This window comes from Notothenia coriiceps, unplaced genomic scaffold, assembly GCF_000735185.1.
Source record: "Notothenia coriiceps isolate Sejong01 unplaced genomic scaffold, NC01 NC01_scaffold00029194, whole genome shotgun sequence".
Taxonomy (NCBI): Eukaryota; Metazoa; Chordata; class Actinopteri; order Perciformes; family Nototheniidae; genus Notothenia; species Notothenia coriiceps.
In genome coordinates this window covers 141,443-156,091 of record NW_011361895.1, presented here as the reverse complement: position 1 = coordinate 156,091, position 14,649 = coordinate 141,443, and the positions used below count along the sequence as shown (strand labels likewise).

The 14,649-nt window shown below is 42.3% G+C and overlaps 1 protein-coding gene across 1 annotated transcript in view; it reads right to left on the bottom strand.

Moving 5' to 3' along the window:
- Positions 1-2,287: 2,287 nt before the first annotated feature.
- bcas3 (BCAS3 microtubule associated cell migration factor) overlaps positions 2,288-14,649 on the bottom strand; it is a 118,003-nt gene continuing 105,641 nt past the window's right edge. The window contains exon 17 of the mRNA XM_010786460.1: positions 2,288-2,649. Coding sequence (XP_010784762.1) covers positions 2,288-2,649 — 362 coding nt within the window. The remainder of the gene's footprint in view (positions 2,650-14,649) is intronic.

Below are 14,649 nucleotides of genomic sequence, written 5' to 3'. Positions count from 1 at the left end.
GTGGTAATACATTTGGTGCAATTTGGACCCATTCAATATTCATTGACTTTAAATGAACTAGCCAGCTGGCTCTTTATAGAAGTGGGATAGGGCTTCAGGGCTCTTGTTTTAAGCAAGCTAACCATGGCTTATTCACTGGCGTTCATTTTTGCTGCCAAACGCTGGATAACTAATGTTAAAACCAAAATCGTTTTCACTACCCTGGAGTCATCATGAGCAGATAACTTGGTGAAAGCAAAGTCAAACTACAGTATATTTCACAGATGTTCTGGCCCCAATCAGCCCAAATGTGGGTGCGCCAGCAGCACTAGCTTAATCTAGTAAAAAGTCATAGAGGTGGAAAAACGGACAGGCTGCCCGTTTAAGCCACACCCCGATAATGACCATTTTGAAAGGTGAACATATCATAATGAAAGTACAAGGCAAACATGGCTTGAAGTAGTTAATACTGTATATAGTTGCATATTTAGCAAATATATAGCTCTAGTCCAGCTTTGAAATATCAGACTGAAGCTAAAGTAATACACAAACAATCAATAAAACCTCGCACTTCATAAATGTTATGGATTTTAGGAAGATATGCCTATGTTTTTGAAAATCCATTCCCCATTTCGTTGCAGGCTTTCTACTATAGATTTGTAGATTCCAAGCCTAAATCATAATCACTACTATGTCATTTGAGCCAAAATACAGCTATTTTCGAAGGATCTGTAGCAATCCCTCTAACAGGTGAATTAAGGGTGACGTACATTTGGTGACCTGTCCCTTAAATACATTAATGAAACACATTTAAAATTATTTTGACTTTAAACACCTTTAAAATGTATTTGTGTAACATAGTCAGTTTTTGTTTTAGGGAAAATGTGTTTTCTAAGAGCAGTTAACACACTCACTGTATGAAACAAATTACACAAGTATTTTTCTTACGTTAGATAAAACGAGGGGTTACGTATGGTAACCCTTGTTATATAAGCACAGGCGGGGCCCTCTACTGGACTATATGGGTACTACCTTATCATGCAAGCATTCACCTACTGAAACTTCTATAGACGTAGCCGGCCCGGGGCGGGCCTAACTGAATGCGCGCGCATCTCACCGTATAAAAGGAGGCCTCGCCTCCAGACCGTCATCCTATACCTCTCTTCAGCGAGCGGTATAGGACAGACAGTGCCCCGAGTAGAGGGCCCCGCCTGTGCTTATATAACAAGGGTTACCATACGTAACCCCTCGTTATATCTCTCACAGGCTCACAGTGGGCGGAGCCCCGATGTATACACGTGCTGTCGTCCAACAACACCGTTCCACCCCACTGCCCCTGCCGCTGTACCTCACTCTCCTCTACCTCGGTTGTAACTGTGGATAAGTCTGTGCTGCGGCTGACAGAGCACACTCTGACACGCTTACCTCGTGAAAAGTGTTCTCGGAAAACAGTGCTGAGGGCTCCCCCCGTCCGCCCATAGGCAGACGGAGAGAGTCCCCAGCCCCGTATGGGCTCACTATGCACCACCTCTCCAGAGTCCCTAAGGAGCACGGGGAGAGCACAAGTGCCCCATGTCCCCCACACTCAGACACTGACCCTGTACAGAGTTTGCATGGACTATAGTGTGGAGGGCTCTCCCCTCCTGCCCCTAGGGAGGCGAGGAGAGCCCTCCAGCCCCGTAAGGGCCCAGTGCGCACAACGTCCCCCGGGACCTTCCAGGGGGCCCAGAAAAAACGCCCGGAAAGAACGCCCGGGGAGGGGGTCAGATGCCCACTGACCCACAGTACCCAACCTCCTCACCAGTCCTGTGTTGCCCCAGCAAGCACAGACGAGGAGAAAGAGCCAGACAGGTCCAGATGATAAAACTATATGAAGGGGCCTGGCGTTGACCAAGATGCCGCCGTGCATATGTACTCAACACTCACACTGTTGAATAAGGCTGTTGACACAGCCACAGTCCGTGTAGAGTGTGCACGGACCCCCGCGGGGCAGGCTCTCCCCGCCTGTCCATAGGCATGTACAATGCACTCGCAGAGCCAGCCTGCCAGGCGTTTCTTGGACAGAGCTTTCCCTGTCACCCCGCCCCCGAAGCACACAAACAGCTGTTCAGTGCGTCTAAGGGCAGCCGTGCGCTCCACATAATATGCTAGCGCACGCACCGGGCAGAGGAGGTGCAGTTTAGCTTCCCTGGCCCCACTATGGGGTGGAAGACTAAAGCCCCCAAACTGAATAATCCTCGACCTGAAGGCACTCCTTAGGCTCTTCGGCGCAAAGGAGGGGTTCGGTCTGAGTGTCGCCCCGCTCTGATCACCCCGGATCAACAAGCTGCGAACATGGGAGGGTGAACTCGAATGGCACCTCGTCATCCAGTTCATACATCTCCACCACCTCGAGGTCCTGATCCTCCACCTGCAGGCCGAACTTCACCCGGAAATGATTGCCTCGATGTCGGCAGCTCAGCCGAGGGATCATCCGGCAGGCGTTACAGGCCGGCGACGGGCCTAGGCCGTCTTCGGCGTGGTCAGGCCCCAGGCACTGGAAGCATAGGCGGTGCGGATCAGCCCCCGCGATCAGGCCAGGGCATGTCGGGCAGGTCCGGTGCTCAACGAGTGGTTCCATGCTTTTCTTTCTCTTATTCACGTCTATGCTCAGTGTATCACTTCCGCTCGCTGAAGAGAAAGGGATGACAGTCAGGAGGCGAGGCCTCCTTTTATACGGTGAGATGCGCGCGCATTCAGGTAGGCCCGCCCCAGGTCCGGCTACGTCAATAACTGTCTCAGTAGGTGAATGCTTGCATGATAAGCTAGTAACCATAGAGTCCAGTAGAGAGCGGAGACTGTGAGAGATATAACAATTATTAAGAGTTGAAACTGCTCACACAAAGGTCTGAGGATTTTTTGGTGTAAAAAGGACACTTTCTGTGAAAGAGATGTTGCCTGTAGCAGCACAAACACATTTTGCACGCACGCACGCACACACACACACACACACACACACACACACACACACACACACACACACACACACACACACACACACACACACACACACACACACACAGGAAGACAGACAGGAAGTTGGGGAGGAATTCCCAAGCGGACATTTCTCACGTTCCTGCAGTGATTGAAAACACACTCCACTAAAATGGCGGCGGACATAATTTCCAGGTGAGGAAAGATTGAGACTGTAACCTCTTCCCCTCTGCTTTTATCTCCCCCCACCCCAGCACAAACAATATCCTCCTTGATATTATCCACACACACACACACACACACACACACACACACACACACACACACACACACACACACACACACACACACACACACACACACACACCTGTTGTCACCTGGAGGGGGTTGGTCCTAGCTTCGACACACAATGACTGCTTATGTGGCTCACAAGGAGCAGGTGAACAGATAATATCTACGTAAATGTGCACACATACACACATTTCTCTATACACGCATGCATGCACACACAGACGACGACAAAGAGGCACACACACACACACCTGCTGAGGAAATGGGCCTGCAGTAGCCCACCACCTGGTCAGCCCCGAGGTGACACCGAGAAAAACAAAGGGAAGGAAAGAGGCAATGAAGATAAAGAAAGGTTACGTAAAAGTTGTTTGAAGGGTAACAGGGAATGTGTTGTCCAGCTGAAGGAGCTCATATTAAATAGGTGGAGAAGGTAGTACTATATTTATAGTCCATTTAACAGTAGGGACTTTGCTTTAGGTTTGTATGTCTTAATGACAGGCCATTGAATTGACCAGAAGTAATACAACTATTACATGGTACAAACAGTTTTCGTGTGCTACTGTGGCTGCCTTGTGGGTTCGATCCCAGCAGTCAACATGTCGAAGCATACTTGGGCAAGATATTTAACCCTGAGTTGCTCCAGATGGCATGGCCAACAGTGTCTGAATGTTAGCTTACTTGAGCAAAATGGCATATTGCTCTGTGTGAATGTGTTGTTAATGGGTGAATGATGAGTTGTAGAATGTAAAAGTGCTTTGAGGAGTCGTAAAGTCTGGATAACGCACTATATAAATAAAGTCCATTTACCATTGTTGATCATGACATAATTTTTTCTCGTCCTCATTTTTACTTTAGTGAACAGTTAAGTTTTTTTTCCGGATATTTTAGTTTTAACTTAATCCATGTTGTTATGAATGCTCTTTCCATATATGATTTCTTAAGATGCGAATACAATTTTTTTAAACATTTTGAGAAACCCACTGTCTGTGGGATAAACATTACCGAACAGAAAAATAATAACACCATACCAAGTAAAACTTTGTAACATAATAACTTTAGTCAATCGTTTTTGAATCCATTAAAGAATCTTAAGTTTAGAGAAACAGGGCTCATCTTACTTTAGAAGGCTGAATAGAGTCATTCATCACTGTTAGATTTAGAGATATGGAGTGTAGTCTAGAAGAGAATGCACTGAACAGCATATGCATCATAAGCTGTTTAGTGCTGTTCTCCTCTTATAGCATCTATTCATTTTTGTTTATGTAAGTGTTTGTGTGTGTGTGTCTGCTGCATCAGATGTTATGTGATGCATTAGGCGTTGCTGATGCCTAGGTGTAAAGAATCCCATTAGAGTGAGCGGGACGGCAGATCGATACCTTACGGGATCCAGAGAAACACTGTGTGTGTGTGTGTGTGTGTGTGTGTGTGTGTGTGTGTGTGTGTGTGTGTGTGTGTGTGTATAAGTGCTTTAACACCTCTCAGAGGTGGATTAGGGTGCGACAGCTTGGAGACACTGTCAGAGAGGGTTAGTGTCAGAGGGAGAGGGAAAGTGTAGAGAGAGAGCTGGAGAGAAGTAAAGAGGAGGAGATGGAGGGAAAAAAAGCTGTAAGAGGGTGCACGCCCCCAAAGTCCTGATCTGTACAGGTGAAATACTTCAAATCACCTGAGTGTGTGTGTGTGTGTGTGTGTGTGTGTGTGTGTGTGTGTGTGTGTGTGTGTGTGTGTGTGTGTGTGTGTAAAAATGATGTGAAAGGTCTTTCATTTATGTACTTGGGGACTGAGTCAGCTGTTCATAATTGTATTATGAAGACAGAGAAGCACAATGTAGATGCTTTTTTGGCTCCTATCTGATATTGCTCCTTGTATTGAGATGTGCAGAACAACTTAACTTTTAAAAACGTTCAAAGACTGTCCCGAGACAAGAAAGACATCACAGCAGGTTTATGGGAGGTTTGAGAGTTGGGAAATGATAAGTTAGTATTCCATCTTCTCTGTGTGCATGAGCGTTAGGTTGGATCATAAGCTTTATTTTTGATCCGTGTTCAAACACATTAAAAAGGGTAATCAATGTCCTGGTGGCAACAAAGTAAACAGAACAGGTGAGCCATGAAGTATTAAAGGTTACAACTTTTTCTTACTATTTCAACTATCCATGAATGCATCACAAATGCACTTTAGATTGTTGGTCAGTGACATGTCTTTAACATTGCATTAAGCTTATTTAGTCTACCTGCATTCCAGTGGGAACCTGGATCGATTCAAACTAATGCATATTTTACATTTGATAATGTAAACTGCATTATGACTGGTAATGCTTTGGATAACTTTTTTTAAAAGGGACCCCGGCTGTCAAACATGTTTCTATCATGGAGGAAATAAAGTTGTTTGCAACAAAAAAAAAACCCTATTCATAATTTTATATGTCGACTTGAAGGATCCAATTCTGCTGTCTGCTAGTCACCATGGTTGACGTCATGTGACGTGTAACATTGTTTTGAATTTTGATTTACCTTTTTTGTTAATATAATAATAATAATAATAATAATACATTCAGGAAACTCAAAGACGCTTTGACAGAGAATTAAAAACAAAACAAAAAACAAAACAAAGAAATACAAAAAGCGATAAACAAAACAAAAAATATATAATAAATGTTTATTTATGTGACGTCATTGGGAAAGAGAGTTCTGCACAGCATATCATTTATCTTTAGCTAAATCAACTAACAAGTAAAAACACTTGAATTCAATTTAAATGCATGAGGTCGTCAAATGTGTATGATGTACAAATAGCCGTTGCCTTATTTTCCTCTCAAATAATTTGACCGAGCCAAACTGGATATTATGCTGACATAGTGAATTGGAGGCGGGGCTTAAGTCAAATGGAAGTGTGCATGCTCTTTGGGCCCATTGTGGTTTCATGCGCCATTGAGCAACTTTCATAGGAATATACTGGGCCCCATTCCAAAGCTTGATCAAATTCTCTTATTACATCCATGATACAAAGTATAACTCTTCCTCAGATGAGTGCATAACGATGAGTTTAGCACATGTGTGTGTCAGAGTGTGTGTGAGGTTAGGTTACTGCTGTTCCATTGCTTCCTCTTCACATTCTGGAAGTTGCGGCAGGCCCAGCAGACAGAGGGACGGCCAGCCTGGCAGGGCGCCCGCCACAGATTGAGGTCATGGGAATGAAAAGGTGGCACCAACAGCAACCCCCCCCCTCACACTGGGACACACCGCTGTTCTGTAACACGCAAATGTTTTGTGTGCACATGTGTGGATGTGTTCATGTGTGAATTAAACAGTTTTCACACTGGACTTGAACATGAAAGATCAACATGGTCCACTGTCTAAGCAGCTGGTGGAGGCACACAAACACACACAAGCTCACACACACACTCAAAAAAAATGTACAACCACATTTTCCTTTAAATTGTTATTAAAAATACCAACATGTATATTTCTATACAAATTACAATTGCTACAAAATGAATAAACTACTGGAAAATAAATTATGACAATCAAAAACAACAACACAGCTTCTCTCACTCTTAGGCCACACACTCACACACACACTCCAGTGGGTAGGCGGTAGAGTGAACGCATGGCAGATGCCCGACACATTGGTGTCCGCTCAGTCACTATAAAGAGCAGCTGCTCAGTCTACACTGCCCCTTTGGCATTGCACACACACACACACACACACACACACACACACACACACACACACACACACACACACACACTGTATAACACTGATGCTGGAGGGCATTCCATCTCTCACAGATTATAAGTGCACGACACAAAAATATACAAACACGTCGACAAAAAGAGCCAGCGAGAGATAACAACAGCACTAAAACCTGATCAGCACTCACCCATATCAATCCATGTCACTCCCTGATCCCTCTGTCACGCACACACTTGCCATAAATCCCTACATGTGGCTAAACCGACCCTCACATGCTCACATGCATGCATACACAGATGCCAGCCAACACCCTTGGGTCTAAAAAGTGAGCGAGATGTCAAAAGGAGTGTGGACAGAAAACGGAAAAAATGAAAAATAAGTCGACATTTAAGATGAGTTTCACAAGATATAACCCTGTCTCCTTTATGAGTGTGTTACCAGTAGTGCATATAGTTACTTGCAAATCAAATAACAGTCATTTATCAAGCTCAGGAGTCAATCTCCCACCTGTTTTGGTCTCGGTTTCGGGATTGTCCACACAATACAATAAATTCCAGTACTTATTTTTGTCTTTTTAGTTTTTATTCTGCTGCAATGCAAATAAATCCCAAATTGGGATCAATAAAGTATTATCTTATCTTAAGCAATGGTGCCAAATCTGCCATGCTAAATATTTCTATATGATTGAATGATGCAGCCATTAACATCAAGGAGTCATGGATTTTTGCTCAATGCAAACATTAAATAACTTCAATAAAGAGATGGAACAAGCAAAACACACAGTATATTGTAGTGTCAGACTGTGTGGAATGAATAGCAACTCTAAAGCTTAGTGATGTGGAAGGGTTCTTGGAACTTGTAATTCATTAGTTTTATTAGTGAGTATGTAGTTGCAACCTAAAATGACATTGTTGCGACCTGAATTAACAGTCCGTGCATGATGATGTTAAAATCCGTGAGTGTTTCCTATTTAATTTAGAAAAAGTGTTCACCCCTGTGTTAGGTGTGTTTTTACTTCCTGTCTCTGTGTTGTTCCGCCTGTTTGATTATCTGATTCTGTTCACCTGGTGCCCTTGTGTTTTTGCTGCCCTGCCCAGCTGTGTCTTGTCCTTGAGATTTTTTCAGATTTTTTTAAGTTCTGGTTTTATTTTGGTGCGTTGGAGTCCACCCTGCTTTGCTCGAACCTGAACAATGACAGGAAGTTTGTATAAACGATGAACTAACAAAAAAGTATAGGTTTATCTCTGCTACCAACAATATTCATGAACTAAGAATCCAGATTTCAGTGTTTTAATTGGCCTGTGTGTGTGTGTGTGTGTGTGTGTGTGTGTGTGTGTGTGTGTGTGTGTGTGTGTGTGTGTGTGTGTGTGTGTGTGTGTGTGTGTGTGTGTTTGTTTGTTTATCCAGCAGTACCTGGACAATCCATTTCTAATTACCCAAGCATGTAAACTTTTTCTATGCTTTTATGTAAAACTAAGAATCAGGATCTTAATGTTTCTCATTCCTTTAAATTATATAATTTACATTTCGGTAAAAGTCTTTTCACTTCATTTATGCACATTTCAGGGTCTGTATTTATATTATGCATAATTTGTCAAATCAACACTTACCTAAACTATTAAAAAGGATGCTGCTCATTGGATTCAAAGGATTTTAACGCTACATGTGGAATGAAACACCTCTTTTTACACAATGTGTCAGCTCAGATGTGTTGTAGATCAGGTAGATGATACTTTGACTTAAAGTAAATCCCTAGCTTACCAAACAGCTGCTATTAGCTGTTATTCAAACGGTTAATTAACAACCTGCTTTTGTGTGTGTGTACTGGAGTGTGTGTAGGGGGGAGGGGCTGTGTGTTGGTTGTGTTGTGTTCAGGCAGGAGTAATGATACTTTATAACAATTTTTACCTTTGAAAAGTTACAATTTATTCATGCATTTGCCTCAGAATTCTATTAGTTCCAGAGGAATCTAAGTGTATCAACTATAAGGGCACCTGACATTTAGCACCCAGTAAATTATGTAGAGAAATGTACCCGTCTGAAAAACAGAAACCAAACCAACGGGAGCTATTCCAGGAATTCCAGGAAAACCATATTTAAATGTGTCATGTGTGTTGAAACTTTGCTTCCGTTTCTTTCAGATGTTCTAGCAGATCGTTGTACTCCTACTGATAACCACCCTGGCCTGATTGCTGGTGATAAGAAAACAAAAAGGAGCAGTGATGACGCTAGAGATCTGTTGTTATGTCCTGTCACCAACCAATGGGTCAACGAACGCAACCTGAGGCAATGGACAGGATGGGTGGGGGGGCAAAGTGGCGGCGAGGTGACAAAGGTGCCTATTGATGAAAATAAAATCAGGAGAGGTGGAATGGAAAGGTGGGGAGAGGGGGTCACGGGAAATTTGGGGTATTTGTCTTAAAAGGAAGAGATCGTATGGCCAGGCATCTTTCTGCCTGGCGCGATCACTGTTGTCAGTGTGTCCACTATAGCGCAAAAATACAAGGGCCCTTTATGAGCCTGGCAGGTAATTGTGGGGTATAGGTTACTGGGGGTATGTGTGTATTAAAAAAAAGAATGGGAGACAGAATACCACAGCACAGGTGCCTAGTCTTTTAAATGGCAGCTCAAGTATAAAGGGGAAGAGCGAATAGGGAGGGCAATATGGTAGGCAAAGTGCGTGTCTGAGTGAGTAAATGAGTGTGTGTAGGTGTGTGTGGGTGTGCGTTGGGGCTATCCATCCTTGTCTTCCTATTCAGTCATTCAAAGCCCTCTCTTAGATTATTTTCTAGCCTTTGTAGGGACAATAATGCAGGGAAAACCCCTTCTCGCCTCACGGTGCTGATGGTGGCAGACAGGTGGTGGGTCACCGAGACAAGGGGACATTGTGTTGGTGATGCTAACAGGTGCATGCATGCATACAGGTAGTCAATAACTTAATCATACACCAACACTTGAATGTTTCAACCTATCTTTTATGTATGCAATTCCACCAATATATGACTAGTGTGTGTTGTACTGTTATAGAGCAGCTATTGGTTTTCCTTTCATTTAACAATGGTGGTAAAACTTATTTGGAGAGACTTCATGCCCACTTAAATAGGGGGGGTTAATCCAAATAATGTTTCAGTTTATTCTTGTTAAAATTATTCTATCCCAGACCCAATATCTTGCATGTATTCTGCGATGTGTAGAAAGGTGTTTGCTCTTAGCAGACACCTCATAGCATGAAGAAAAACACATACGTAATGAGGAAACTTCTACTTTTCCAAATGATACACAGGAAAGACCTACAGTAAATAACAGTGTGTAGGAAAATACCAAGTGCAGATGCTATTCACATAATGACACCCTGTGGACATGCGTACGGGAGACATTTGGGGTTAGGGTTAATATCTTGCCCAAGGACACATCACAAAGTTGAATGCAGGTACTGGGAATCAAACCACTGTCTCTCTGATACTGACACTCGTTTACACCAGGAATCACATATGGGAACTGAATGGTTTGATGAAAATAGTGTCATTTATGTTTCATAGACTAGAATCAGCATTCAGAATACTGTATTGTCCATTACATTCACACATGATGGGACTTGGCACAATACGATAACATAACACTCACCATACACAGTCCAACATTCACTTCATACACACACAAAGAGGGACATTGCATCTTAAAGACATCTTAATGACTAATTGGTCTTAAAAAAAAAAGGGAAAAGTTGATTGTTACCTGATCTCATCTTAACCCAACCGAACCCATTTCTTTCACATTCATACATTCAGTGTTTTCACGAAAAACGATAAAACCAAATAAGGAGAATTACTTTGTATTAACACACACATTCTCAAACACAGAGTGAGTGAAGGGTAAGTCAGCTAGGGGATGGATCTGGCTAAATGTTCAGTTGTAAGTCAAAGCCACGTGGGATATTTCTAAAGCTCTTTCATTACAGATATTACAGACACCAGATACTGTATATCAAATGACATGGTGAAACCATTTTTGAAACACATAATTGAGTGCTTTACTTCAATACATTTGACAATTCAATCATACTATTATCAACAGTTAGTTGTTCTGGATTTCTCCTCCTAAAGTGTTATTGTGTAAATAATAGATTGATAAAAAAAGACCGGATCTGCTTTGAAATCATGAACTTTCCCAATGTTTTGAAATCACTATTTAGGGGGAGCAAAGGCTCATGATGTAAAGTCATTATCCAGGCTGGTATGTGAAAGCATATCAAACTGCTGGCCCCATTTCTGAATGAGTGGGGCTGGGTTCACGTCCTGAACATGAGCCGGTTGGTGAATCACATTTTTGTTAAGGCCAAATGCTGGTACGACAACCTTCATGTCAGCCTGTGACGTCATTTGGGCCAAAAATACTGTTTCACATCGTCTAAAATTGAGAAAGAGCCATCTTTAAATCAGCATATATGTTTTATATAAATGAACTTTCCAGGACGAACACTTAAATATAGATCCCATTAGGGCCTAAAGTTTTAAAAAAAACTCTAAAAGCCAAATCCAGTGTTATTTTCCTTTTCCATTCATTTGACTGAAACGAGACCGGAAATGATGCAACAGATTAGAAGGGGCTTGAGGAAGATACAATTGCGCAATGGATTCGGAAGTTTGCCAGAAGATCACCAACAGATCTAGGGAAGGTCTAGGGAATATAAAGGGGACATCTAGGGTAGACCTAGGGTAGACCTAGGGCAGATCAAGGTATTCTTTTCTGCATACAATCAGGGCTGGGATTGTGCATTGTTGTCATCGTAAAATAAATCAATATACCAACAATAAAAAGTTGGTATACTGCCCAGCCCTTTCATGGTCATACATGTCAACCAGTCTATCGAACACACACACTCAACACCCAAAGACCTGTGCCAAAGCTGAGTAGCTCTCTAAAGTGTCTTCTTCTCTTTTTTGTGATAAGCCTGCTCCTTCTCTTTCTGTCTGCTCTGCCGCCAGCTAACACACACTATCACTGATGCAAAGCCGCAGATAAATCACTCACACACATGCAAACATTCAGACGTGGCGACAAAGACGGAGGTACGCACACACTGAGGATGACAAAAACATAAACAACAAGATGGCTGATGCTACAGATGGAGGAGGTTTGTTGTTATTTCCTGTTTTGGAGCAGGGTGGCTTTCTTTGCAGAGTCATAACACAACTTACAGTGGTGTGGAGGGCGGCTGGGAGATTTATCAGCACACACACACACACACACACACACACACACACACACACACACACACACACACACACACACACACACACACACACACACACACACACACACACACACACACACACACACACACGACACACTACACACACTACACACACACACTACGACACACACACACTACACACACACTACACGACTACACTACACTACACACACGACACACACACACACACACACACACACACACACACACACACACACACACACACACACACACACACACACACACACACACACACACACACACACACACACACACACACACACACACACACACACACACACACACACACACACACACACACGATTAAATATTTTTTTCCAATCCTGCAGTGTTATCTCTTTTCAGGTCTGTCTCCTTTGCTTTCTTTCTTGATATGACCTCCTGGACCAATGTGTAGTCTAGACTAAAGCCACCTCTACACAAACACACACACAAACACACACACACACCTGGGGGTGCAGATGGGGGTATTGAGAACAGCTATGCATTGATCCTGTATATTGCAGCAGGTGGAAAGTGAGACTGAAGGATTGGTGTTCCTCTGCCCCTCCATACAGACAGATATGCTGAGTCAAGGAGCCATGACTGGAACCACTGTAAAACATACATTGTGTCTGTTTGTGAGAGCGTGTCTCCAATAGACATGGTCTCCCATCACCTCGGGGAAGGCACAGATAAGCAGAGTCTATAGGCTGAGATAAGATCGGAGACACTGGGGAGACTGACTGACTGTAAGTGACTCACTGTAGGGGAAACTGCAGCTTTATGGCCTCTCTGAGCCTGAGGACTCTGAGGGAAACACTTTTGTTTTTTGATGAAAACGGCTGGAAGACGGCTGAGAGGGATGAAGGTTTTTGGGACTTGAACTGCAGTGCTTCATGTGAAAAAATCCAGTAAGTAAAGTTTATGTGGTTTCGGATAGTTCTTTCATGAGGAATTTGTAATAAGGGTTGACCACAAATACATTAGACAATAGTGAGACGATAAATGGTGTATTTACATTAAATAACATTTCGTTTTAGCTGATGCTTTTATTCAGAGTTACATACTATGGAAGCAAATCAAGACCCACCATTGACCGTGTCTATGGGAGCAATTTGGGATTCAGTATCTTGCCCAAGGGCATGTTGGGGATTGATATATTATATGGATATGATTTAATAATAAATAAACTGCAGATTCGGACAACACAGTGATGACATGACATGTTAATATCATCATAAGATGTTTTGACTTGAAGTTGAAGTGACGAGAAGGTCAAACAAGAGAAAATATAGTGAAACATAACGAAAGTTAAGTGTTTTTGTTGTGCTAAAAATAATACAGGGTTAGCTAAATGACACCACGTTTTTGAATAAATGTTGACACATTTGTTAGCATGTGCAGCCCTTTATCTTTAACATGATGAAATATTCAATTCATAAATTGATCACCGCCTAGGATCCCTCTAAACTAAACAAATTATGCTTTTAAGATTCTTCAAAATTAGCATCATGTTTTTGCTTGGATTGACCCGGGACAGAGTTCAATTCAACAACTTGGTGTCATTTATCAAATTCTTTATTATTTTTATCACAACAAGAATTAAATGAAAATACTTGATTTTTATTATATTTTCTTAGCCTGTTCAAATGTAAAGCTGTATGACATGTCTGCACCTTTAATCAAACAAGAGATGCTAAAGGCCCTCAAACTGATATTGGTAAGTTCTGCCACACACAGGCATGTTCCTCAGAGGGTGAGACAAAAGTGATGTGTGTGTGTGTGATAAGAAACGGCGCCATGGCAGTGGCAGGACACAACAATGAACCCTCCTTACGAACACACACGCACACTGATAAGCATCAACTCCATCCCTCCGTCTGTCTTTTTCCTCCTGCCTCTCTGCTCTGAAACCAAAAGTTGATAACTGAAAAAAAGAGAGCTCCGGCTGGAGTCAGAACAACCACAGATACCAATTTGGGCAGACAGAAGGATACAGACAGGGATGGAGGAAATATAAAGCGTAGGTCTGTGGTTTAACCAGCGACTGTTCTTCATCTTCCTCCCTTTTATGTTATTATCAATGAGTCATAAAGGCACATTTAAATAAGACTTAATCGACTGATCTAAATAACTATATAGTTATTTGATTGACACACTTCTAAAATAGAAATTAGAATTTGGAAAACTCTTAACCTGTTAAACCCCAAGCCTGTTTTCAGGTCTCATGCTTGAAAATGACATGCCCAGAACAAATGACTATATCTTCCCTTCTAAAAGGGGTAAATTAATAATCTTTTTTCTCAAAGCAATGAGTAAACCCTGTGAGTTGGATGTAGAGAGAGTCAGAATCAATATAGATTGTATTAATTTTAAAGTTAAATTCAGATTGAACATAGTGAACATGCAGTAATTATAGTTTTCGCCAAAAGAAACCCAATAACTTATAGTGAAAA